At 42.6% G+C, this 27241-nt stretch overlaps 1 protein-coding gene across 1 annotated transcript in view; it reads right to left on the reverse strand.

The window, feature by feature from the left end:
- Positions 1-27241, reverse strand: part of CFAP47 (cilia and flagella associated protein 47) — a 7413452-nt gene that overhangs the window by 255472 nt on the left and 7130739 nt on the right. Inside the window, exon 61 of the mRNA XM_044071840.1 lies at positions 8957-9118. Coding sequence (XP_043927775.1) covers positions 8957-9118 — 162 coding nt within the window. The remainder of the gene's footprint in view (positions 1-8956; positions 9119-27241) is intronic.

Genomic DNA, 27241 nt, shown 5'->3' on the forward strand with positions numbered 1-27241 from the left:
TCCATCTGGCAATAGTGACCTTTGTGATGGCTTTGCCCAATTTATTATCTGAAAAGGACACAAACAACTGATCTGATTTCCGTGTTTGTTGGGTCCTGTCTAAATAAAAACGCAATTGCCTATGAACATCCAATGTGTGGAAGATGTATTCTGCTTTGTTTGAGTACTTTGGAAAGAAAACTGGAAGTTCTAATGACTGTTGCAGGCAAAAACTGGAACAAACTTTAGGGACAAAAGATGGATCAGGCCTGAGGGATACTCTATCTTTGTGAAAAAACAGGTACGGTGGTTTGACAGACAGAGCTTGAAGTTCTGAAACTCTTCTGGCAGAAGTAATCGCGACCAGAAAGGCGGTTTTCCAAGAAAGAAATTTCAAATCACATGTTGCTGCCGGTTCGAAGGGGGAGGAGGTTAAGGCACGTAACACCACATCGAGATCCCACGGAGGAGCAGGATGAGAAATTGGAGGTCGTAAAAGCACAGCACCTTTCATGAAGGTTTTACACAATCTGTTGCTCATTAAAGGTGTGTTTGTAGATTCATGGAAATTGGAAATAGCTGCCAATTGGACCTTGATGGTAGAGACTGAAGAACCTTGATTAAAAAGGGAAGTCAGAAATTTCAGGATTTCCAATACCGGAACAGTGATGGGATCCAGACCCCGGAGTTGAGCCCAAATAGCAAATCTCTTCCATTTGCTAATATACAATTTCTTAGTGGCAGAGTTGTGGGCCGAGGATAAGATATGTATGACTTCTGGGTCTAAGGTATGATTCCTGACTATAGTCAGAAGAGGAGGAGCCAAGCTGTTAACTTCAAAGTGTGAAGGGACTGATGGAGTTGTCCCGACTGATGAATTAATAGGTCTGGGATCTGATCCAGGAACCATGGACTGTCCAGTGCATATTTCCGAAGATAGGGGAACCATACCTGACGAGGCCAGTAAGGGGCAACTAAAATCATTTTGCTCCCCAAGTGAGACGCCTTTGGATCACTCTGGGAAGGAGGGGAACTGGGGGGAAGGCGTATAGCAAGCCGGTGGGCCAAGGATGGGCTAATGCGTCCATAGGACTCTCCCCCGGAGCTGGAGTGAGAGAAGAACTTCTTGCACTTCGCGTTCAGCGGGGTTGTGAAGAGGTCGCAACAAGGAGTTCCCCATCTGCTGAAGATCTGAGTTGTCACTGCATCGTTCAGAGACCACTCGTGAGGAGAGAGAATAGTTCTGCTTAGCCTGTCGGCTATCACGTTGGACTTGCCAGGGATATGAGTCGCCACTAGAAAATGTCTGGTCGCCACTGCCCATTCACAAACTCTCATGGCCTCTCTGCAAAGGGGGTAGGATCTGGTCCCTCCCTGCTTGTTCAGGTACCAGACTACTGACATGTTGTCGGAGTGAACGGCAATTACGCCCTGAGGGAGGTAATCGTGAAGGGCTTGTAGAGACAGAAACACCGCCCTCATTTCTAAAATGTTGATATGAAGGAGGCTCTCTTCTGAATGCCATTTGCCTTGGACTGACCTGCCCAGGGAATGCCCCCCCCACCCCATCTTGGAGGCGTCCGTAGTCAAAGTGGCCACAGGAGGAGGTGGAACAAAGGGTCGTCCCTGATCCAGATTGGAGGGCACCAGCCACCAGCGAAGGTCCCATTTGCAGGTTTCCATGATCCGTATGAGGTGACTGAGAGGGAGATCCTGAAAGGACCACTGTGTCGAAAGGAGCCACTGGAGAATTCTCATATGCAATCTTGCTAAGGGGACTAGAAGAACAGTGGCCGACATAGAGCTCAATAGCTGCAGGACCATCCTGGCTGGAGCTTTGGATCTGAGAATCAAGGCTCGGACTTGAGCCTGTATAGTTTGTATCCTTTCTGTAGGAAGATAGACCCGCATAAGGTTTGAGTCTATCTCTACTCCGATGAACCTTATGCGCTGAGATGGCAGCAACACAGACTTTGGCCAATTGAAGGTTATTCCAAGGGAAGTGCCTAGTGATATTGTGGCTTGTAGGTTCTGCAATAGTAGATGCCTGGAGGTGGCAGTTAGGAGCCAGTCGTCCAGATACGGAAACACCTGGAATCCTAGACTCCTCAGGTGAGCAGTCACGACCGCCAAACATTTGGTGAACACCCTGGGGGCTGTGGTGAGACCAAAGGGCAGTGCGCAGAACTGAAAATGACTGTCGCCCAGGCTGAAGCGCAAATGTCTCCTGGACGCCTGATCTACCAGGATGTGGTAATAGGCGTCCTTGAGATCTATGGAGCACATCCAAACACCTTTCTCCAGCAGTGGGAGAATGGATTGTAAGGTGACCATTCGGAACTTGGACTTTTTGACTGATCGATTTAGGATGCTGAGATACAAAATGGGCCTCAAGTCCCCGGTCTTTTTTGGCACCAAAAAGAACCTTGAGTAAGTCCCTAATCCGATCTGGTCTGCGGGGACCAGTTGGATGACTCCTTTTTGAAGCAGCTTTGAGACTTCTAAGGCTGCGATTTCCCGTTGACTGGGTGGCGGGTCCGGGATTTTCTTGGACGGCGGTGGGGAGTGAGAAAAGGGGATGGCGTAACCTCCGGCGATGATTCGAAGCACCCATCGGTCCTGAGTGATACCCTCCCAGGCTTTTAGGTGCCTCGAAAAACGACCCCCGACTGGCTCCGGAGCTGCACAGTCGGGCAATCCTTCAGGGATTGTGGAAGGCTGAAGAGCCACGAAAGGACTCGCGGTCTCCAGTGTTGCGGGGGCCTCTGCCGCCTCTGGGATGGCGTCTTCCAGAAAAATTTCCCCCTCCTCTGCCTCTAGAAGGGGGATCGTCCTGCTGTGAGGGATAAGACTTCTGGGATTTACAGAACCACATTTTCCCTCCTCTTTTAGCCTTGGGATAAGGCCGAAAGGAAGTGGAAAATCGTGCCCCTACGGCAGTCAGAGTCTTACCTTCTTGCTCGCAGCGGGTCAATGTGTCCTTTACCTTGGGTCCAAACAAAGAGGACCCATCAAAGGGAGCATCGGCAAAGGAAGACTTAAAGGCTTCCGCAAAATGACACAGGCGGAGCCAGGCTTGCCTCCGTAGAGCAACACCCGTACCCGCCGCTCTACTCGCCCCTTCGGCTGCATATGAAATGAGCCTCATGGACGAGTTTGATATTGATGACAGCGTAGCCAACTGAGAGCCAACCGTCTGGGCCAGCTGCTCAGGTAGGTTACCCAAGAGGGAATCTGAAAGCTCCTTGATCAGATCCCTCTGAAATCTAGTGAAGTACATTAAATAGTTCAGGGACCTTAAGGTAAAGGCCGCTGAACTGAGGGTGCACTTCCCGTACTGATCCATGCTCCTAGACTCCTTATTAGGAGGATGGACGGACGTCGAAGCCTCTGCTACATCCTGTTGGGTAGCAGATGCCACCACCAAGGCATCTACAGCCACACGTTTGGTCAAAAACTCCTTCTCTGGGGGTGCTGATAAGAACTTGTTTGGGCGAGCACTGGAATGGATTTCATCAAAATTAGATATATTTTCATGTGATATTACCACTAACACATACAAGTACTTTCTAAATGTAAAGGCTCATTCAGAGTGAGTTACTGTCAACAGAGATGAACTTCAGAAGTATGTTGAACCACTCAAAGGAGAGTTTGTTAAACAAAGTCAAGACTTCCTAATTCACAGGCCCATATTTTTTACCTCATCAAGCCCGACTTAGTTGATCTTACTATCACCCCATTTGACCTATGTCTTTTCGAGTGGATGGATGTTGACAGTTTTGAAATGCAACACATCACATTCAAGTTATCACAGTTATGGACAATGCAATTTGTAGAACTGCGGAAAACTATTGAAGAAAACTGCTTGGAAAAGTCGGCTGCCATCCTCAACTGCTAGACATCCCTGCCTGAAGCATTCACCTGCTTGAAGAAAATTGCATTTGCTCTGCTTTCAGCTTGTGGGTCGACTTGCACATGTAAACACATTTTCTCAAACATGAAAGCTGTTTTGAGTCTACAGAGAAGTTACCTAACCCCTGTGTATTCAGAAGCCTGTGTGAAGCTGAAAGTGATCAAATACACACATGATATTGAACAATTAACCAAGGAGAAGCAAGGGTCCCATTAATTGATTAATGGCTCAGATCAATAATAATTAATGATTACTCATATCAAAAGTGATAACATGTTTTATGTTTGATTTATTTTATTTAATAGTTTTGTTCTTACAACTATTAGACTTTCTGTCCTAAAATATACATTTGATCATTTAAAAATTTCAAAATGTGTTCAGAACTTAAATTTTTGCAAAACATACTTTTTGTACTTATGTATATTAAAATATTGAATACTCAACAAGAGAAGAATAGTTATTTAATCATGTACTGGAAATGTGTTAATACAAGACCAAGCTAATGTGCTTTTTTTTCTGGTTGCTTGGCAATCCTGGAACTTCTGACTGACTTTGCAACACTACTTCAGCACAACAATACTAAAAAGTTGATGACCCCTGCCCTTTGCCTTACAAAACTGTTTAAAAAAAATCACATTTTGCAAAAAGTGGGAGTGATAGCAAGAAAAGAAGCGGACACAAAACCGTGCAATTTTCTTTGTCCACTAAACACACTTAGATATTTTAAAATTCTTGCTAGACTTTTCGTATTAACTGCAGCACTGTACTCACATTTATCTGAGTGATGCTTCTTGACTAAACAAAATAAGCATGCACAGTGCAAAAGCTTAGGTGGGAGATGGATGCCTACAAGATCACTTGTCTGTCCTTTTAACAAAAGATGTCTCTAGTAAACTTCAAAATTAAGTAAGTCAGATTTCTTTAAGTATAACAAACTGAATTTCAAATATAATATCATTAGTGCAGGGGTTGTCTCTTAATACTTTTGAGATCATAAGTATAGACAACTAATGAAGAACTTGTAAATTATAGCAGAGTACTCGTTGACTTTGGGTAGTAGTACCAAAAAAGCAAAAAAAAAAAAATAGCATGGAAGGTGCACTTTGTTTTGCAGCCACCCCCAAACTAGTCACATGTGAATGGAAGCCGTAGTGTACCTAAGGGTGTTCCAGTTGCCAAAGACAGAAAATTCTTAGAGACTATTTCTGGATTTTTCTTTCCAAACCTGTTTGTGATAGTGCCCATATTCAAATGTCACTTCATTATCTGTTACCTCTCTTCCTCTTTCATGTTTCCTGGCAACACTAGACTAAAAAGCTAAAAGCTGCTTATCATCACATCCCTACTCATCAAGAGTTAGATTTGTTTTAAAGTTTTGTGTATTTGGATCACATTATCAGTTCTCTGCCTTACCCTTTGGACTATCCACTACATCAAGAGTGTTCATACTATATAGCTCCAGTTATAGCTCATTTTCAGGCTACGGGTTATCCACATTATTCCATAATTAGATGATGTGCTTATCTTTGCAGAGTCTTTTTAAAAGTGACAGGAATCTCTCTCTTGGTGAGAGTTCTCGTACACAAGCTAGGATTCCAAGAGATCATTCAAAAGTCTTTCTTGAGTCTGTCATATAGGATTGTGTTCCTGTGATGGCAACTACACACCTCAGTTCAAATAGCTTTCCTTCCAGTGGAAAAGTAGATTTTTATCTAGATCTGTTTCTAAGGTTTTCCATTCAGACTTCAGTCACGATAAGGGAATACCTCAGGATTTTGGGTCTCATGGCAATTATGATTCTCATGATACCCCTGGCAAGATTTCACATGAGAAAGATACAGTGTCATCTGAAATCTGGTAACCAAAACAGACACCAACACTACCACAAGAAAGCGAGATGGAGGCAACGCCAATGAGGAGATGAAAACAGCAATTGCAAGCAGTAAACTCACTTTATATACGAGTACTATAAATAAACGTTGCAGTACAGCACCACGTAAAGATAACTCCTTATCTCATCTGAAATCTCTTTGGTGCCAGCATTAACATCCTTTATCTTTTCAAATCCCAGTACTGGGGTCTATCAGAAAATAAGTGCTTTGGTGGAGACTACAGATATCCCTAAATCAAGTTTGCCCCTTTTCTCTCACTGCTCTAAAGCAGTCAGTCACCACAGACATTTCAGACTTTGCTTAGGGAAAAATTTCAGGACATATAAAAGTGCAGGAGGTATGGAACAACAAGGACAGATGCAAGCAGATAAATTTCAAAGAGATACTTACCTGATAAAGGCACTGAACTCTCTGAACCATCTTTTGTCCACAGGAAATCTTCAAGTGGTTTCAGACAATATCACAGTCATGTGGCATAGCAACAAGAAAGGAAGAACTAGGTCACACCCCTTTGCAAACTAGCCATGTTAACTTTGGATATAGCTTTGCAGTGCAATCTCAGTCTACTGGGATACTACATTCCAACAGAGCAAAACTGTGTGGCAGACAAACTCAGCAAGACCAGGGCAGACCCTCATGAATGGAAACTAGAGCAGGGGATCTCCCAAGATTTGATCCATCTGCAGGGAGTTCCTGAAGTAGAACTCTTTGTCTCTGCTCTAAACAATAAACTGTCAAGATTCTCTTCTAGGACTCCATGCAAGAAGGCCTGGAAGACAGATGCAGGGTACCTTTGAAAATTCAGAAGTAATACCACAAGATCATTGTGGTAACTCCCTTCTGGCCCAGATAACCATGGTTCTCCCTTCTTTTGGAAATGCCCAGGGCAATTATCACAAGTTGCCTCACACACTGGATCTACTCACACAAGAACATGTGTGTTTGAAATACCCTGACATCAATTATCTTCAACTGACTGCCTGGATGATAGGATCTTACGTTGTTTTAGGCACCTGTTTTCTGAGGAAATGCAGCAAGTACTAATGGAGGTAAGAAAAATGCTACTAGAAAATCATATATTAGAAAATGGAAAAGGTTTTCTAGTTGGTACCAACAGCACAGCCAGTATCCATTCAGGGCTAATTATTCTGTGGTACTGCAATATTTGTGTGAGTTACCATCCTATGTCCTTTCTTAATCCACTATCAATGTTTATTTATCAGTCATTTCAGCATGTCTGCCCTTCTTTCAAGGCAGTCTCATGTCAAAACACTCTTTAATGGGGTTTTGCATAAGATGTCCCCAAGAAAACTGATGTCTCTTCCTTGGGATCTTATTTTTGTGTTAGAGAAGCTAACCTTTGCTCCATTTAAGCCAACTAATGTGGCTGACTTGACGTCCTTCACACAGAAAATACTTTTACTGATTGCTCAGACCTCCGCAAGAGGGATATCCGAGTTGCAAGCTCAGCTCTTATGATGAGTCAGCCCTATCTCATTTTCTATAGGGACAAGATTTCTTTGAGAACTAATCCTTTTATGCCTAAGCTAAACTATCCATCGCCCCTTTTTCTCTCCTGAGCTTAAAAATGAGGGAGAGAAGATACGCCATACTTTAGATGTCCACAGTTAACCCAGGTGCTATCCTGACAGACCTAAATCTTTAAGATCTTTCGATTAATTGTTAATTTCTTGTGAAGGTAAGAAGAAGGAACAATCTACTATTTCTAAATGTATGTCTAAAGTTATGTATGTCTAAAGTTATTATGACCTTTTGTTATACTCATCATAACAAAACTATTCCAGGCAGGGTCAAGGCCTCCTCTACCAGGGCCTTGGCTTTATCTATGGCTTTCTGGAAAGGTTTGGATTTTCAAAGTGTTCTAGAAGCTGCCACTTGGTCCTCTGCACATACTTTCATGAATTACTCTTTGCTTGATTCCTTCTCTAGTTCCAGATCAAACATCTTCCACCTCCATAATGTAGTTTAAGGTAATCTACCTATATAGCTATGGCTACTGCAGCGGTGATCAATATGATGAACACAGTACAGAGTTGTACGTAAAATCTACCAGAACATTAGATGTTCAAATGATCATTCCCTTCTTCTATTACCCTTGCTTTTTATGTGTTTTTTATACCACTGTGTGGTCATTTATTTTTGTTGTTCCTAGCACTGGGCTCAGCCTCCTCGTTCCTGCTGGCAAGAAAGCTGTGAAGAGCTTCATCTTCAAACTTGTCTTTTAGTCAGCTCAGCTCAAGCTGCCTGACAGTTTTGACTCCTGGAAGGTGCACTGAAGCTTTGGAAGCTGTCCAGCTGTTATGTCCTTGTCAGGATATAACCAATGTAGCTAAGGATACTGCTGCAGTGATCATTTGAACATCTACTGTTATGTTAAGTTTTACTTACACAACTGTAACTGTAACTGTAACTGTGAAATTGTTTATTAGTCCACCTTCATTCCATTAAGTAGCTATATTAAAATGAATAGGGGAAACTGTAAATCAGAATATATATTTCTTTGTTTCAACAAACATTAACGATCCACTTTAATACAGTAAAAAAGAACACGCTCTAAGGACCTAAACCTTGTCACCACAATAAACAGGACATGCTGGAGACATAGATTCCTATCCCAGAGACTTCCCATACTCTGGAACAGGCTACCCATCTATGTCAAGCAAAGTTCTTCATTAGCACTCTTCAAGAAAAATCTTGATGAGTGGATGGGAAATAGGAAATACACCCCGGGGATAACTTCTGTGTCTCTGCTCGACAGTGGCACAGGAAAATAACTTTCTTGTGTGGCGTAAGCCAGGGAACCTTGTTGGCTAGACTTACGTAGGCCCTTGGGCCGATTGCCTAGTACCTACCTATGTACTTTTATAACTTCAAATGCTCTTTAAAAGTAATTTAAGAAGAAATTATCAGTCCACCTTCATTCCATTTAAGAATAAATTGTTTATCAGTCCACCTTCATTCCATTAAGTAGCTATATTAAAATGAATAGGGGAAACTGTAAATCAGAATATATATTTCTTTGTTTCAACAAACATTAATGATCCACTTTAATACAGTAAAAAAGAAACAATAACCCTTTTACTTAGTAGTTAGCAAATTCATAAAAGAAGGATTAAATCAGTTTTCAGACCGCATACTTCAAAAACTTTACCTAGTTTGACTTGTGAGTCTAAATCCAACAAAAGACTCTTTATTTAGCCCAGTTGCTTCAATATTTATGACATCATCAATCTCTGGCTGAGTGGCAATGAACTCGATTGGAAATTTCCAGACACCTCCAGTAGCACACTGGATAACTAGTATTGCTGTACACCTATGAAGAAGGAAAGACTTTTTTTCAGAAGAGTGAAAACAGGCATAGGAATGTATTATTCTAAGACGGTACTTTATGCTAGCATTTAATTTCAGTAATACCTATAAACTACATTGTTATAAATAAAACAGTTAACATTTCCCAAAATAAAATGTTTAGATACTGTATAATCAACATAAAAGGCTATATTGTTTAAACGTCTGTTCTGTAACAGTTTCTTTGAGTCTTCTATGAACTTTTTTGTTGCTCACTAACCATTATTTTCTAGATGGCATTCACAATGTCTTGTATATACAGTTGTCACTATTTCTGGTTGCTAATAACATTGCTAAAGGGCCTTACACTAATTGGTAGACAGGAATTGATAGAATAGTTCACTATAAGCAGGTGGCCCTTAAAATCTGCAGTGCTAAAGATAGCCATAATATAGTTTTCATGTATCCTCCATCTTATCTATCCATCTATCCATTCATTCACTTGTTTATAAGGTAAAAACCTTAGGCACAAGAACCACTTGGTAGCACTAAGCTGTTTAAGTGCCTTGTTAAAATTTGCACAAAATTCAGTCACAGACTCAGGGAATCAATCACAGACCAGAAGGAAAAAATAAGTTATCAGATTACAGCCTTAAGCCTCTGTGCTATAACTTATCATACACTTAACATACAAAAATTATTGTTCTTCAAAATGTCTATTACAGAATAACTGTTCTGTCATTATATTAAGGTTATTCATTTTCATACATTTTCTTGTGTTCCTTTGTCTAGTACTCTTTCAGTAATACATTATACTTAGCTCTCTCTCTCTCTTTATATATATGTATATATATATATATATATATATATATATATAATATATATATATATATATATATATATATATGTGTGTGTGTGTGTGTATGTATGCATGGGTGTATATACTAACAAAGAACTCACTTGTGCTACAGATTTTCTTCCTGAGTGTCTCAATATGTGTGCGCTGAGAGTTCTCTCAGTTCTTGGTTTTCTTCCTCCATTATTCCAACTTGCTGTTGACATTCAGATATCAGTTCTGGTCACGTCTCAACTTTTCAAACTTGGTAAAAATACAGCAAAGCAAGGCTACTAGTCTCCTGAAATTGACCACCATACTATGTCAGCTGTAGTTTAGCATACATATTTAATGACTGAGTAAATTGGATTGGATTATTTCTAATTATTTTATGTGAGTAAATAGAAAATAACTTTTACCACGCAAACATCAGACCAAGAACAGGCTTGACACTATACAATGGGTGATGTTCATCATTGCATTGCTGCTACAGTGGCTTCTAGCTATATGGGACATATCCTGCCATGAATAAGTTGTCTGGCCAGTATACAAAAACTTATCTGGTTGCCTTCCATGTGCCAGTACTACTGCTTTAGGAAAGGAGTACTAGCATAAAAGGGATGTATGGGCATGAAATTTCAAAATTTTATTGCACTTGAAGTGTTCAGTCAGACACTTGTCTACAGTCTGGCTTCATTTCAGTAGTCATCTAGTACATCAGCTTCTGGCAGATAATTACCCCTCTTTTCTTATGTTTGGCAGAAAATGTAAAGATCCATGTAGTATGCAAATCCCTTTCAAGAATTCTCGCACAGCTTGCCTTTTTTGTTTAGGGGAAACACATCCACTCTTGTGAAATTTTTCATTCTTTTAGATACAAGACAATTTGTAGTTAGCTGAATAGCTTGAATATTTTTCTTGATAACCAGCCTTAAAGGTTTTTGTTCATTCCTCTATGAAAACCATTTCTCCATCACCAGATGTCCCCTTCTAATAAAAAAAGAAGAAAAAGTACATCAAAGATGATTCCAGAAGGTAACCTTCCTCCAGCTTCTCTTTGCTGACTGCAAATCTAAGATTCCATTGTGGCTATTTCCAAGCCCTCAGACTTTCAGTTTGAGGCTGCCGAACCCTCTAGTTCTGTTTTCCAGGATACTGCTAAGAGTCAGGAACAGGGCACATCTTACTTGACCAGATGTTAGGCTGTTGCCAAGAAGAGGAACACAACATTCTGATACTGGAAGGTCCAGACAAGATACCTAAAACTTTTAGTCTGGGAGAAAGTAGGTAGTTCCCTTATGGAGGCTGAAATATGTCCAATTCAATAACTTGGAATCCTCAATAAAATATTCACAGAAAACCAAACACCCCTTTCTCACCTTCCACTCTGGATACTATTAAGGGTTCTAGGAAGGATTAGTATATTTTACTAAGGGTTGTTTTAAGGCATTTTAATGTCTGCAATCTTCTCAATTGCCTGCGTACTCAAGAAAGGGAAAAAATCCTCCTCTTCATCCCAGGATGTTCCTCCTACAGACTCTAAAAAAGAGGGTCTTGATCATGTAACTCCAGTCTCCTTATCTGTTCAGAGATTGAGGAGAACATTTCCTCTGACTCCTCGTTTGAGGAGATTTCTTTTTCAGATACTTTTTTTTAGAATGCTGATGTTTTTTTTTTCAGTGAGAGGAAAAAGAAATTTCCAAGACACAGAAATACTATACCCTCTTTCATGTTGATTCCCATTTCTATTCCACCAGTTATAAACACCCCAAAGACTGCATTTAACACTGCCTTTTCCTCATCTGATGTAAAACCTACTGCTCCTAAAAAGCCTGCTAGGCTACATAAAGTACAAGAATCTCATAATATCTGTTTAGAAACTCTTTGGCAGACCCTGCTGTTATTTTCAAGTTGGATCATCAAAACATTTAATTTTTTCCAACCCATTACTGAATGACAAAGACAGAAGAGCTTTTGACATATATGTCAAGAAGGTCTATATGTCTTCTATGTTGACATTTAGAGCAACAGACCACCAAGATTATATGGCCAAATCCATCCTTGCCATTTTCTCTGACATGAATAAGGTTGTTTCTAATTTACTCCTTTTGGAAGCTAACTGTTCCATGGTCAATATGATTTCTTTAGATTCCTATGTTACTAAATACACCCTCAGGAGTTTCTATGATGCTGCTGCCTATGCACTTTCCAGAGCTGCAGCTACAGGCTCTGTTATGTGAAGATGTACCTGACTCAAATTGTAAAGTCTCTCTGAAGATGTGAAAGCCAGGATTCTACATTCTCTCTAAGACAAAGAACTTTTGTTTGACAACTCCTCTGATGAGGTATTAAAAGGCAAAGGAAAGCTTATTCAGGGAGTTAAGCAGATTTTTCATTTCCCTGGTTCCTCTTTTCTTTTGAAAGTCCTTTAAACCCAGACATCAGAAGTCAGGGGAAACATCAATATAAGAAAAAATGGCAAGGGGATACCAAGAAAAAATGAAATGAACCCAAAAGGCCTTTCCAGACAAAGAAATCTATATGACTATGTGAACTTTTCTCCTATCCTTCCTCTTACACACCTCAGAAATCCTTGCACATTAGAGAAAAATCTATCCCTTTCCCTTCCTTTCCTTTTTGGAGAAATATTACTTATGCTTCTTGGGTGCAAAAGGTAAACCAACATGGTTATAAATAACAATGGACATTCTACCTTACAAAATTAAGAATTCCTCCTTATCCAAAAATTTAGCCTATTTGCTTCATCACATTTTCTCTCAAATGCTGGCACACGAGTAATATAACCAGTCCCTCATTCACAGCATGGAAGATGAATTTATTTCAGAATAGTTCTAGTAAAAAGAAAAAGGCCACCTGAAGACCAGCACTAAATCTTTCCTTTCCAAATCTATTTCTAAAAGTAATAAAATTCAAGATGCTTACCATACACCTCTGTTTCCATCTATTTCATCCACAATTTTTTCTTGTGCCCCTAGATTTCAAAGATGTGTATCGTCACATTCCACTTCACAAAGACTTCAGTCTGCATTTAAGATTTTGTGTGTCTGGATCACATTTTCAGTTTACTTCTTTAACCTTTGGTCTTTTATCAGCTCTAATGTCATTCACAAAGTCTGCAGACTTCAAGAGATCCACAGACTTCAAGAGATCCACATCTACCTCTGTTTTGGATTGCTGCCTCGTTTTAGCAGAATCCTATCAAAATTCCCAAGCATCCCTTCTCATCATAATAAATATTTTTCAATGATTAGGATTCACTCTCAACCTGGAAAAGTCTTCCTTAACACCTTCTCACAGACTGGCTTTCCTGGGATGTCTGCTACACACACCCTTTATGACTGCATACATTCCACCAGAAAAGGGGCACAATTACCAACTTCAGTTCCTGTATTTAGCTTACCAGACCATGACAACAGCAAGGGATTGCCTAAGGATCCTGGGCTACATGGCATCATCAGTCCTTATGGTTCCCCTAGCCAGGCTATATATGAAGAAAATTCAGTGGTTTCTCATATCCCTTTGGATCCACTACCAACATTCTCCCTCCTTTATTATAAAAGTGATGTGTTTTGTCAAACTAGAACTCTTGCAGTGGTCAAAATAGGCACAGGTCAGTCAAGATTTTATCCTTTCTTTCCCCACCCAAAACCAATCTGTGACAAGAGGTACTTCAAATTTTTCCTGTGTACAAGGTGATCATGGTCCAGGTAATTTGGAACCCATATTTCAAAAAGAAACATGTAAACCTGAAGGATATGATTGCCGTGATAAATGCATTAAGAATCTTATCGCAACTGTGGGACACCAGGAATAGTACTGGCAATTAAAGACACCACCACTGTGTTGAGGTACTTAAACAAATGAGGAAACCAGGTCTTACCCCCTTATGCAGACCAGCCATGATTGCTTGGAGAGCAGCAGCTCAGCACAATCCCTTTCTTCATGCAACATATATTCTGACACAGCAGAACACTCTACCAGATCAAGGATAGACCTTCACTTACAGGAGACTGTCCACCTGTGGAGAACTCATCAAGTAGATCTGTTTGTCTCTATTTCCAACAGAATATTAAATCAATTCTGTGCCAGGACACCTTGCAGAAAAGCTTGAAAACAGTTTCTCATGGATGAGAATATACCTTTATGTTTCCACTGATAACCAGACATTTCTAAAGAAAGATCTGGTAACTTCCTTTTGCCCAGACAGCATCGGTTCTCTTTTTTCATGAAACTGACTAAAGACAATTATCACAACTTCCTCACAGAGTAGACCTACTCATACAGTACAGGGAATCACTGATCTACTCAACCTAAAGAAACTACATTTGACTATCCAGATGACAGGTTCTGGGTCCCACTTATGCACCTTTTTTCTGAGGATGTGCAACAGGTATTATAGGAGGCTGAAAAACAGCTGCTAGAAAATCATATTCAGCAAAGTGAATGAGATTTTACAGTTGATGCCACAGGAGAGACTAGGACTTATTTTGAGCAGAGACCCTTCTGGTTCTCTAGAACTTGTATGAATTGCTCAGATAAGGTTTATTTTACACTTCCATCTAGGTGGATCTATTAGCCATTTTGGTTTGTCTACCACTGGATCGCCCCTTCCTCCTTGCATCAAGTAGAGCAATTTCTGATATGGGTGTTAGGTATTCATAGGCTCATAATTAATAGGTATGTACAAGGCTAATAAACACAAGGGCCTTTTTAAGCCTAGCCGTGCAGCCCAAATCTCTGACAAGTTCTGGTACCCTTGATAACTTTAAGCAGGGGCTTGGGAGATACAACATTTACAAGCATGAGCCTGGGAGATGAACCATTTACAGGCTACCTGTGTCCATTAAAGACATAGGTGCCAAATAAGTGATGAATTTCCTTTTCCCCATCCAGCTGTCCAAGTTATACTTGAATTGAGTTTGGGAGGAACTCTGCTTCACATGGATGGGAAGCCAGTTCCAGAGAAAAGGTAGACTCTTTGAAACATATCTGTCTCTCCAGCAGATCCTATTTACATCACAGGCAAGGTTTAAGTCTTTCGAACAGTTAATTCTGGTGTTGTTTGTTTTGTGAATATGCAAGAGGGTCATCAGGGTGCAGACTGACAATGTCTTGCATGCCAGGCATAGATTTCCCCTCAACAATCCGTAGGAGACAGAATGCAAGTATATGGTTTTGAGGCAGACTGCATATGACATGTTACTTACACCCTGTATTCTTTCAGTGAAAAACTTCTGTGGTTGTTCCAGTTGTTGGATGTGCCATGTTAGGTGCATAGCAAATGAGGTATTGTACTCAATGATAGGTATAAAGAATGCTGAATACAGTGTTACAATGACTTCCTTGGACCTAGATGTCATACTTTTGTTTATAAGTTGCACAACCATATAATGATTTCCTCACTACTGTAGACAAGTGATGGTCAAAGGGCAGATTACTGTCGACATGTGTCCCCAAGTCCCTGACTACTGTGTCAGCTCTTAATAGTTACCATTGGATAACTTCACAAAGGATACTATTATGCACTTGTTGGCATTTATTTTTAATCCATACCTCTGACACAAGTTATTTATTTGTGTCACCCCTTCCTGGAGAACATTATTGTTGGTGGAGTATTTTATGACTGCTCCTTAACTGCAAACATCTGCAAATGTAGTCAGCTACAGGCCCTTGACATTGGCTTTGACTTCAGTGAACTAAATGCCAAAAAGGAGCAGTTCCAGGTCTGATCCCTGAGTGACTCATTTTATGACTAGCCTCTTTGTATAGGTGGACTCCTCATTTCTATCCTCCTGGATCCTGTCTGTGAGTCAGTTAACTATCCACCAGGTGACATAAGGGTTTATACAAAACCTCTTGAGTTTGTCAACAATGCCTGAGTGAGGTATTGTGTCAAATGTTTTGGCCAGGTCAAGGTAGGCAGCATGAACCATTTTGCCCTCATTCATTACTTTGGTGACTTTCTCAAAGAAGTCCATAAGGTTGAGTTGGCAAGACCGGCCCTTGAAGAAACCACTTCCATGAGAATTCTGTCCATGGCTTTGTTATGATACTAGTGAGACTTATGGGTCTGTAGTTTTCTGGATCTGTAGAGGGCCTACCTTTGGGCAGAGGGATCATCGTTGCTGTTCTCCATTTGTGAGGCATGAAGCCTGTTTTGAGGCTACAGTTAAATAGTAATTCCAAAGGGCTTAATACATCATGTTTCATGTTATCTAGAAGTTATCCTGTGATACTGTCTGGGCCCATTGCTGCAGTGCTCTTGGCCTTAGTAAGAGCAATGAGGATCTGTTTCCTAGTGATATTAAGGGAAGTTATATTTGATGGTATTTCCTGAGGGGATGTTGAAGCAGAAAGAGGGGTAAGGTTAGAGCTGAATTTCTCTGATAGTAGGTTTGCTGCATCTTCTGGCTCAGTATAGGTGGCTCCATTATCAATGATGTCTGCATATATGAGTGTATTGCCTTTGAGGTTGCAGACATAGCTAAAGAATGCTTTGTGGTTGTCCTTGACCTGGGATGCCAAATTTACCTCAGATGTGGCTTTGGTAGACTTTATTTGTCCTGTTTAGTTTGACAAGAGTGCTTTTATCCAGCTGGGAGCTACGCCTCCTAATTTTTGCCATAATTTTCTTCCTTCTGTTATACATCCTACTAATGTTGTGATTGTACCAGGATGACTTTTTTTGAGTTAGTTCTGCACTTCTTCCTGGTAGGCACAGCTGCCTCTTTGTAGTTATTTACATTCTTGTATAGGGTTTTTTGTGAACAGATCTGCATATGCAGCAATGTTCTCAGGATTTATGAGAACTTGAAATGTTGCCAGGTTATCACTTAATAGTAGGAAGTATTCCACAGTGGTGCAGCAGTAGCGTTATTACCTCACAGCAAGAGGTTCTCCCGTTCGATTCTCGGCTGGAGTGTGGGGAGTGCCTTCTGTGTGGAGTCTGCATGTCCACCCCACGGTTGGGTGGGCATTCGAAAGACATGCGTAAATGGGCCTGCCTTCGTTGAAGGTTGAACGTCGAGCTGGCACCTCAGCGTTCGTCAAAATCTACTGCCAATCATTAGCGGACCGGAGTTCTGCTGTGGTGACCCCTAAGTGGGAAAAGCCAAAACACAACAACAACACACTTAATAGTAGGAAGTAAGCCTTAGAGTAGTACCTGAACATTCCAGGCTTAGCTGGGGTTCTGGGCTTTATTTTTACTTCAAAGGAGATCATTTTGTTGTCTAACCTTACCAGAAAAGACATTGCACTAGGGGATATGCAACACTCTCCCATATTAGTAAGGACCAGCTCTACTATGTTTGCATCCCTGGTGGGTGTACTGGCAATGTGGTCCAGGGAATCCATGTTTACAAAAGCCAGGAATCTCTGTTTCTGCAAGTTTGGTGTTTTATATGATTCCCAGTTAATAGTGCGGTAACTAAAGTCTCCCATGAATATGTTATTGGGTTGGATAGTGAGCGTTTCCAGTATGCATAAATGAGAAGTTATGTACCTACCATAATGTTCCATGTTAGTTGTCTTCTCTCGCCTTCTTTCTTGCTGGATGGGTTCGGAGCCGATCCTTGGCTCCGACTCGGCCAGTTACTAAAGCTCACGAGCTTATTTTACCGGCTCAAGGCAAGCCTATATCCCATGATGCTAGGCGATAACTCCCCAGATCTCATTTGGAAGCTGAAAAACCTAGCATAGGCCAATAAAACAAAATCCTCTAACTGGAAGGAGGAGGAAGAGGGATAGAAACCCCCAAAGATAATTATCTGCACTATATATATCCTAGGACACCTAGATGGTGAACAAGGGAATAAAATGACCCTTCAAGGAAGGGAAGATCTTCTCAGTCTGTCCAGGCTAGGGGGATGGTGGGTGGGACGCAAGAAAGAAGGCGAGAGAAGACAACTAACATGGAACGTTATGGTAGGTACATAACTTCTCAATGTTAAGTTGTCAATCTCGACTTCATTCTTGCTGGATGGGACCGCGTCCCTAGCACCTTTATCCTGGGTGGCTCATTGGAACAGACTCTTAAGAATGGTGGAACCAAAAGTTGCTCTGTCCCTGGAGGCCATGTCCAATTTGTAATGCGAAACAAAGGTATGAGGAGAGGCCCATGTGGCTGCCGCACAGATAGTGTCTATTGGTAGTCTAGCTTGAAAAGCTGTAGATGTAGCTAGTGCTCTAGTTGAATGGGCTTTTGGCTTAAAAGTTAATTCCCTGCCTCTGAGTTGATAAATAGATGTAATCACAGAAGACAGCCACCTAGATAGGGTTACCTTGGAAACAGGAAGGCCTTTCTTATTTTCTGCGTATGATAAAAACAGTTGATCAGACTTCCTCATTTGTTTGGTTCTATCCAAATAGTATCGGAGCTGGCAGTGAACATCTAGATAATGTAGCTTTTGCTCCGCTCTATTAGTATATTTTGGGAAAAAAACTGGGAGATCAATTGATTGATTTAAATTTGTTTGCGAAGCCACCTTGGGTAAGAAGGATGGATTAGTCCTTAGAGAAACTCTGTCTTTATGGAAGATTAAATAGGGAGGACGAATGCAGAGGGCATGAAGCTCAGATACTCTCCTAGCAGAAGTAATGGCGACTAGGAAGAGTGTTTTCCAGGAAAGAAATTTCAATGAATAGGAGACCGCAGGTTCAAAGGGGGGGAGAATCAAGGATGTTAAGACTAAATTAAGATCCCACTGAGGTGGAGGGTCTTTGATCGGAGGCTTAAGTAAATATACACCTTTAAGGAAAGCTTTGCAAAGCTTATTGGACATGATGTTGTGGTCCGATAAGCCTGTATGAAAATTCGATATGGCTGCCAACCGAACCTTTACTGTAGAGGCAGAAGACCCTGAATGAAAAATTTCGGCTAGGAAGTCTAAGACCGAATGAATTGGAGCAGTCAAGGGATCTATATTCCTTGCCTTTGCCCAGAAGGAGAAACGTTTCCATTTACTAGTGTAAATCCTTCTGGTGGAAGATTTATGGGAAGCTACTATGATATCCCGGACGGGATTAGAAATCATAAGAGGCCTGGCTAAGGACGGAAGTGGAGCAACCAAGCAGTGAGGTTGAGAGAATGTAGGGATTGGTGCAGCTGCCCCGACTGATGGGTCAACAGATCTGGAGCTGGGTCCAGATGTCAAGGCTGTACCAAAAGATAATGAAGTAGGAACGGAAACCATATCTGTCGAGGCCAATAAGGGGCAATGAGAATCAACTTGGCTCTCAAGGTGGTTGCTTTCTGAATTACTTGTGGGATTAGAGGAAAGGGTGGAAAGGCATAGAGAAGTCCCCAAGGCCAATCTTGGACTAGAGCGTCTCTGAGGGGATGGCCTGGATGGGGGAAGAGGGTGAAGAAGTCGGGGCATTTGCTGTTTTGGGGTGTAGGAAAAAGATCGCAGCAAGGAAGGCCCCACTTCTGAAAAATCTCTTCCGCTACCGATTGTTTGAGAGACCACTCGTGTGGCATGAGTATAGCTCTGCTCAACCTGTCCGCTATGATGTTGGACTTCCCGGGGATATGCGTTGCTATCAGAAACTGCTGAGAGGAGATCACCCATTGCCAAAGTCTGAGTGCCTCTCGACACAGGGGATAGGACTTGGTTCCGCCTTGCTTGTTGATATACCACACTACGGACATATTGTCCATTTGGACTGCAATAGTTCCTAGGGGAAGAGAGTCGTGGAGGGCTTGCAACGTTAAAAGCACTGCTCTCATCTTTAGGACATTTATGTGCAGGTGGCGTTCAAAAGGTTGCCAAGTGCCATGGACCACCCTGCCCTGAAAATGCCCCCCCCCCCCACCTGATCAGGGAGGTGTCCGATGTCACCGTGGCGACCGGCAGAGGAGGAACAAAGGGTCTGCCTTGATGGACTTGAGGGGACAATATCCACCAGGACAGATGACTTTTGCAAGTTGGAGTTATCATGATCTTGTGGTGCATGGGGAGTTGCTAAAAAGACCATTGGGTGAAAAGCATCCACTGTAGAAGACGCATGTAAAAATGTGCAAGGGGAAGAAGTGTTATGGCGGCCGCCATAAGACCCAATACATTCAGGACATACCTGGCCTGAATTTTGTCGCTCTGAAGAAGAACATGGACATGGTTTTGAATATCTAACACCCTTTGATCTGTTAACTTTGTTGAAAGTTGTACGGTGTTCAAGTTGGCGCCTATAAAGGTAATAGACTGACAAGGCGACAAGGCAGACTTTTCAAAATTTATAGATATTCCTAGCCCTCTGCAAATGTGAATGGTGTAAGCTCTGGCTTGGAGAAGTTGATGCCTGGTGGTGGCAGTAAGGAGCCAGTTGTCTAGATATGGAAACACCTGGAATCCTTGCCGTCTCAGGTGAGCCGTAACCGCTGCCATACATTTGGTGAACACTCTGGGGGCTGTAGTGAGACCAAAGGGCAGGGCTCTGAACTGGTAGTGACTGGTCCCCAGCCGAAAGCGGAGAAACCTTCTGGAGCGCCTGTGAATTTTGATGTGATAGTACGCATCCTGAAGGTCCATGGAGCACATCCAATTGTCCTTGCCCAGAAAGGGCAGAATGGACTGTAGCGTGACCATCCGGAATCTTGTTCTCTTTACAAACTTGTTTAGTTTGCCGAGATCTAATATTGGTCTCCAGTCCCCTGTCTTTTTTGGTACCAAAAAGAACCTTGAGTAGATTCTGGATCCTAGTTGGTCTGCTGGGACTGGCTGGATGGCTCGTTTTGTTAGCAGTTTTGATATTTCTGATACTGCTAGTTCAATTAGACCGGGTGGAACATCTGGAAGGGTTCCCTTTTGAATTGGGGTTTAGATAAAGGGAATTTTGTAACCCTCGGATATGATCGACTGTACCCATTTGTCTTGAGTAAGGGAAAGCCAGGCTATTGGGTACAGCGACAATCTTCCCCCGACTGCCTCCGAAGGTGGAAATCGGGCAACATCTCAGGGATGCTGGGAGGGTTTGTCAGAGAAAGGCTCCCTGCTACCCTGGTTCTGCGGACCCCCTCTGCCCCTAGGGCAGCGTCTGTTGTTGTTACCCCCTCTGCCTCTGGGGGTAAACTGACCTCTTGCATCAGGCGTGACTCCTTGAGATTTGCGGAACCACATTTTTCCACCCTTCTGACCCTTAGGGTATGGTCTTGAAGGGGTGGAGAAATGGACTCCTACGGCAGAAAGAGTCTTGCCATCTTGTTCGCATCTGGTCAAGGTGTCTTTCACTTGAGGTCCGAACAAAGCCGAACCATCAAAAGGGGAATTTGTGAAGGACACCTTGAAAGGGTCCGTGAAATTACACAGCCACATCCAGGTGTGACGCCTTAAGGCCACTCCTGTGCCCGCGGCCCTACTCGCTCCATCGGCTGCATATGAAATTAGACGCATGGAGGAGTTAACAATCGAGTTCAAAGTTTCAAGCTGTGAGCTTATTTTATCCTGGGACCCAGCAGCTGATGGATCCTGTAAGACTTCTCCCAACTCTTTGAGAATATCTCTCTGAAGGCGGGTGAAGTGACACAAGTAATTCAGCGACCGCATGGCAAAGGTCGCTGAAGAAAACATCCGCTTACCATACCTATCCATGGTCCTAGAATCCTTATTAGGAGGATGGATAGGTACTGAAGGATCAGCTAGTTCCTTCTTGGTGGCTGCAGCCGCCACCATGGCATCCGCCGGTACACCTTTTGTTAGGAATTGCTTGTCAACTGGTGCTGTGATGAATTTAGACGGCCTCCGAGGGGTGGGTTCCACAGAATCCGGGGCCGACCACGCCTTCCGAGCCACTACTTCCATAAGGGGGTTGAAAGGCAGAGACACCCAGGAGGTGGAGGGTCGAGAACCAAATGCCTCCAGGTACACCGACTCGTCCTCAGAAGGATTAAGGGAAGACCAGTTCCCCCTCTGCTTTAGGATTTCTAGGATGTCTAAGAAAGAGACATCCTCAGAGGGGGACTTTGGGGATCCCTCTGACTCATCCAAGTCGGTGTCAGATGTAATGGACTCAGGGGAGTCCACATGCTTCCTCTTACATGTCCTCTTAAGCGGAGGCTCCGCTGACAGGTCAGGAGAAGCCTCGGAAGAGGAAGAAATTCCCAGTGGGGAAACCTGAGGCATTGGATCTCTGGGTCCAGGAGCAAGAGAGTGGGAAGAGACATCAGCAGGCACTGTAGTGGGAGGAGCTGATGGAGCTGACCGTTGACTATGCCCTGTGGCTAGTACGCTCCTCATCACTTCGAAGGCTCCCCTATCAGAAAGGCCAGAGGGCCCCCTCTCTGAAGAGGTAGGAACCCCAGGCCACACTGACAGAGAAGGCTCCGAGGCCGATGTCAGGACCGAGCTCACCAGCGCTGACGCACCGAGAGGGAGAACGGGGTCGGACAATGGTCCGATGCCACTTGCCCCCTCGGAGCCGACGAGAGAGATCAGGCACCCGGATCCGTCCAATGAAGGTATCAAGGAGGAGATCAGAGCAGAAGACGAAGGAGCCGAAGGGGGAGGTATCGGCTCCGATGCCATAACAGTCATGGCTCCGAGGAGCTCCGGCTCCGAACTCTGAGGGAGAGTCAAAGGAGGAAAATTAGGTGGAGTCGTAATAGCTACCGTCAGATGAGCTGGGCTAGAGATCATCTGAGCCAATGCCTGAGAATTTAACGGCCTACTTACCACTCTCTCAAGGTCGTGATCTGAAAGTCTGGACGACCGAGAAGATCGGCTCCGATGGCTCCGCTCCAAGAGCAGGGGAGATCTCGGAGCCGAATGGATGGACTCCAATGAAGGGGATCTTGACCTCTTCTTAGATGGAGCCAACGGAGCAGAGGACACGTCGGCTCCAGCCGGAGCCGACAGTGAAAGCATGGGCTCAGAGGTATCGGCACCGAGACCGGAACCTGTGACTCAAAGGGATCGGCTCCAGCTGGAGCCGATCTAGGCACAGACAAGGAGCCAGCAGCCGAAGGCTTAGTACTTGGAGCCGACGGTTTTGCTGGTTTCGAGGGCCTCCCCGACGCAGACTTAGTCGGGGAGCCCTCGGGCTTTAACAGGCCCCTCAATATAAGTTTGTTCCTGCGCTCCTGCAGGACTCCTGGACTGAATGCATGACATACAGAACAAGAGTCCTGCAGGTGCAGGGGTCCCAGGCAGTAAACACAAGAAGTGTGACCGTCTGTCAGAGACATTTTCTGACAGCACGAGTCACACTTCTTAAAGCCTGAGACCTTAGTTTCCTTTGGTTCCTTCGACATAACAGTGTCGAGGGTTCACAAAGGTAAGAGAAAAACACACACACACACACACACTCTCAAAAAACTATAAAATAACAATAAAAATGTTAATAGGGATACTGACACACCCAAACACTCCACAGGATCCCTAAGAAAAATTAGGAAAGGGGCAGGCTTAAGGCCTAACCTAAAGTGGAGGGGGAGGGTAAAACAGTAATAGAGTTAAAGGTAGTTGCTAACTATTGAAAAAAAAAAGGACAACTGGGTGAAAAATTAACTCAAAAGGGTGACTGAACACTATATGTATAAAGACTTACCAGGAGCCGGTAAAAATACGCACCACGCAAGTGAAAGCGGCAAACGAGATCTGGGGAGTTATCGCCTAGCATCATGGGATATAGGGTTGCCTCGAGCCGGTAAAATAAGCTCTCGAGCTTTAGTAAGTGCCCGAGTCGGAGCCGAGGATCGGCTCTGAACCCATCCAGCAAGAATGAAGGAGAGATTGACAACTTAACATTACATGTTATGAGTTTCCTGGGTCATACATGAGGACCTGCAGTTTGCAAGGAAGTAGTATGGGATTTTGCCTATGGTGATTTGAACATAGGAAAGTTCAAGTGCATCATTCTGTTTGATGACCCACGAGGTATATTCATTTTGATGTAAATCGAGACACCTCCATCTTTCGTCCTTGTCTGTATAGTAGCTGGTCTAAATGTGTGGAAGGCATTATAGCTCTCCATGGCTTTAAACCATGCCTCAGTGACTGCATAGACATCAGAATTCTCTTTGGTGAGGAGAGCTTGTAGGGAGTAGGGATTCTTATTTAGACTCCTAGCATTGACCAGTAACACCTTTAAATTATTTTGATTTTGATTTCCTATGTCAGAAGTACTTTAGGTTTGGCATTGCCTAAAAAAGCCACTATGGGCAAGGACAATATTTACGTAATATTCAAAAGCCTAGACAAAAGAGGTGCTGACCATCCCCTGTTGACCAACTGCTTCTATGCTGACAGATATTGCATCCCCTAAAAATGACACCAGAAAGAAAGTCAATTACCAGTCAGTCATCTTCTATTTATATTGTGGCATCATCCTTGAAGAAGGTAAAATATGGTTCAATGCTAGACTCATACCAGCTACTATACAGACACATATTGTGGCAGTTTCATAATATCTCTTCTTACATAGTCTTAGGAGGTATGTCTCAGGTTATTTATACTCACATGGACTATGACTGAGTAAACTGATACTTAAAGTCCAATGACCCGAGTGTGTGCATAATGTGGCAGAACCTGGCCTCTGTAAGGGACTGACTGTTACTTTTTCCTTACTCAGTCTGGTGAGAGGGACACCGGTTTGTCTCACAATGGCATCTCCAATAACCAGAATGTTGGATTGTGTGATGGCTTGCCTTATGGGCTTAGAAGTAGTGTTGTTTTGAAAGAGTGCATATGGAACTGCTGTGGGTACTTGCTGTGTACTTTGTCTAGGAAGTATTTGGAGTTTAGGAAGGTTACATTTAATTTCTTCAGTAAATGTGGGTGTGTGTGCGTCTGCTTTGAACTGTGTGTGATGGTTGCAGCATGTGTACTACTGACAACCTGATGGACATTAGGAGTGCTTTAATGTGAGACCTTTGCCTCCAGTGACATTGTGACATTGTGTAAGTACATCTCGCACATACCAATTAGCTGGTTTTCAGTAAACATGAGGTAATTTCTACATCCACCTAGCAAACCAGTGGCTGCATCACAGAATGTGAACTTTGTTCTAACTCCATTTGAACCAGCATTTCAGGCTGACTTGAAATTCTTAATGTGTGGGAATGGCACAGAGCTCTGGCTGAGCCATCTATGCATCTGATAGATGTAGTTGTTTTGATAATGCTGCCTTTGTCCTTCTTTCTTTGGCTACAACATTTGATTTTCTCCTTGCTCCTGCTAACTTAAACATTGATACTGGTAAATTCCATGTGACTGCTGCTTCTTCATTTTCAATAAATCTTTGTGGTTCATGTTTCCTGTGTTTACTAAGCCGCTGGTATATTATAATGTTTGCACAATCTCAAAGTTAACAACTTTGCAAGATTATTGAGCCTTTCAATATAAAAACTCTAAACCATAACTATAAAACAACCTGCAATAAAATGTGCAAATGTTTCTAGTTATATACTACAAAAATGTATTTTTTGTCAGTGTCTCCTCCTTTTTCTTTTGATTTTTATGAAGTATTGTATATGTAGTGTACTGCCCTTGTAGTCACTATTAGCCTTTCATCTTTTGATTTGTATTGAGTAGAGTATCTATGGTATTACAGTGGGATGAAATGGCTAGGCTTGAAATGACCTCTGGGTCAATAGCCTAGTAACCTTCTATGATCCTATGATTTAAATTTAACTCACTCTGTCTATTCATATGTCAAATATTGATCAGTACAAGATTTTTCAGCAATTCTCTAATTGCTCTCTGTAATTGTGAGCTTTCCAGTTTTCATTTGGTTATGATCATTATATTTTTTCTTTTACTTTTTAGCACTTTCCATTGCTACTTGCTTTATGTCTACTTCTGACTTTGTTTTCAAATCTACTTTGTTCCTAAATGTGTCTGCTAATTTCAACAAAGATTTCATCTTAGATGTGTTTTTTTTCATGTTTTAAAACTTTCACTGTGTTTGGAGCTGACATCATTGACAAATATCCAAGCAGCCACACAATTCCAGATCTAAACATGTAGTTACTTTCAAAACCATAGGTTATATAGTCTGGTCAAGCACACCATATTTTTAATATACCATCTGATAGTCATGAAGCAGTTTTCTTATTTTCTATCCTGCACAATGGTACCGCCTATATTGAGCCAACAGATACTGCCAATATACTGGCTGACAGATTCAGTGCCAATTTTACCCCTCTCTTCCCCACTAAAGGACCAATCACAATACTGGAGGAATGCCAGGCACACAGCATTACTGCAGCACAGGTTAAAGCTGCATTGTCCAAGGCCAAGAATACAACTTCCACGGGACCCAACAATATCCCTGGATGTGTTCTACATGAACTACAAAGTGAACTGGCACCACATCTGTGTGCCCTGGTCAATCACAGCCTCACCTCAGGCTTTGTCCCTGCCGAATGGCACAATGCTATAGTCATCCTTCTCCATAAAGGGGGAGTGACTACAGACCCTGGGAATTATCGCCCCATTAGCCTGATGAGTCTGATATGTAAGGCTATGGAGCACATCACCATGGACCTAATTAACAAGGATATAGGGAATCTCCAAACTGTAGCTCCCACTCAGTTTGGTTTTGTGAAAAGTAGATCATGCCTGTTCAATCTGGTTGACTTCTTTGAGTCAGTCACCAGTGCTGTCGATAAGGCCAAGGCAGTTCATACAGCCTACCTCCATCTGGACAAGGCCTTTGATACCATTGCCCACTCAGGAATTATTGATAAACTCACCAAACTAGGCATCAACACCTATATCACTAGGGGGGTTGTTGCAAACTGGCTCACATATAGAACCCACAGTGTGAAAGTAGCATACTCCAAGTCAGACTGCCAACCAGTCACAAGTGGAGTCCCACAGGGATCAATCCTGGGTCCTCTCCTGTTTGGCATCTAGTTCTCAGAAGTCCAGGCCAACACAGAGGGACTCTGTCTAACCAATTTCATAGATGACCGCAAGCTGGGAGCCATTATTAATTCCCCAAGTGATGTAGACATCCTACAGAAAGGCCTCACTGAGACCAATGACTGGTGTCACAACCATGGCCTTAAGCTTAATGCCAAAAAATGCACTGTCATCCCCCTTGGGAAAAACTTAGTTCCCATTAATTACCACATCAATGGGAGCCCACTGAACACTGAAGGCATTATAGGAGATCTGAGGACACAGGTTGACAGCAACCTCTCCTTCGACCACCACATTGCCACTGTGGTCAGAAAGCCCTTCTATGTAGCACATCTCATTACCTAGGGTTTTGCATCCAGGAAGAAAGAGGTCATCATCTCTCTCTGCTCTTCCCTCATTAGGCCAATCATCGAGTATAATGCCCCATTTG

Source organism: Protopterus annectens, chromosome 5.part0 (genome assembly GCF_019279795.1).
Source record: "Protopterus annectens isolate FY-2018-M chromosome 5.part0, PAN1.0, whole genome shotgun sequence".
NCBI classification, from domain to species: domain Eukaryota; kingdom Metazoa; phylum Chordata; order Ceratodontiformes; family Protopteridae; genus Protopterus; species Protopterus annectens.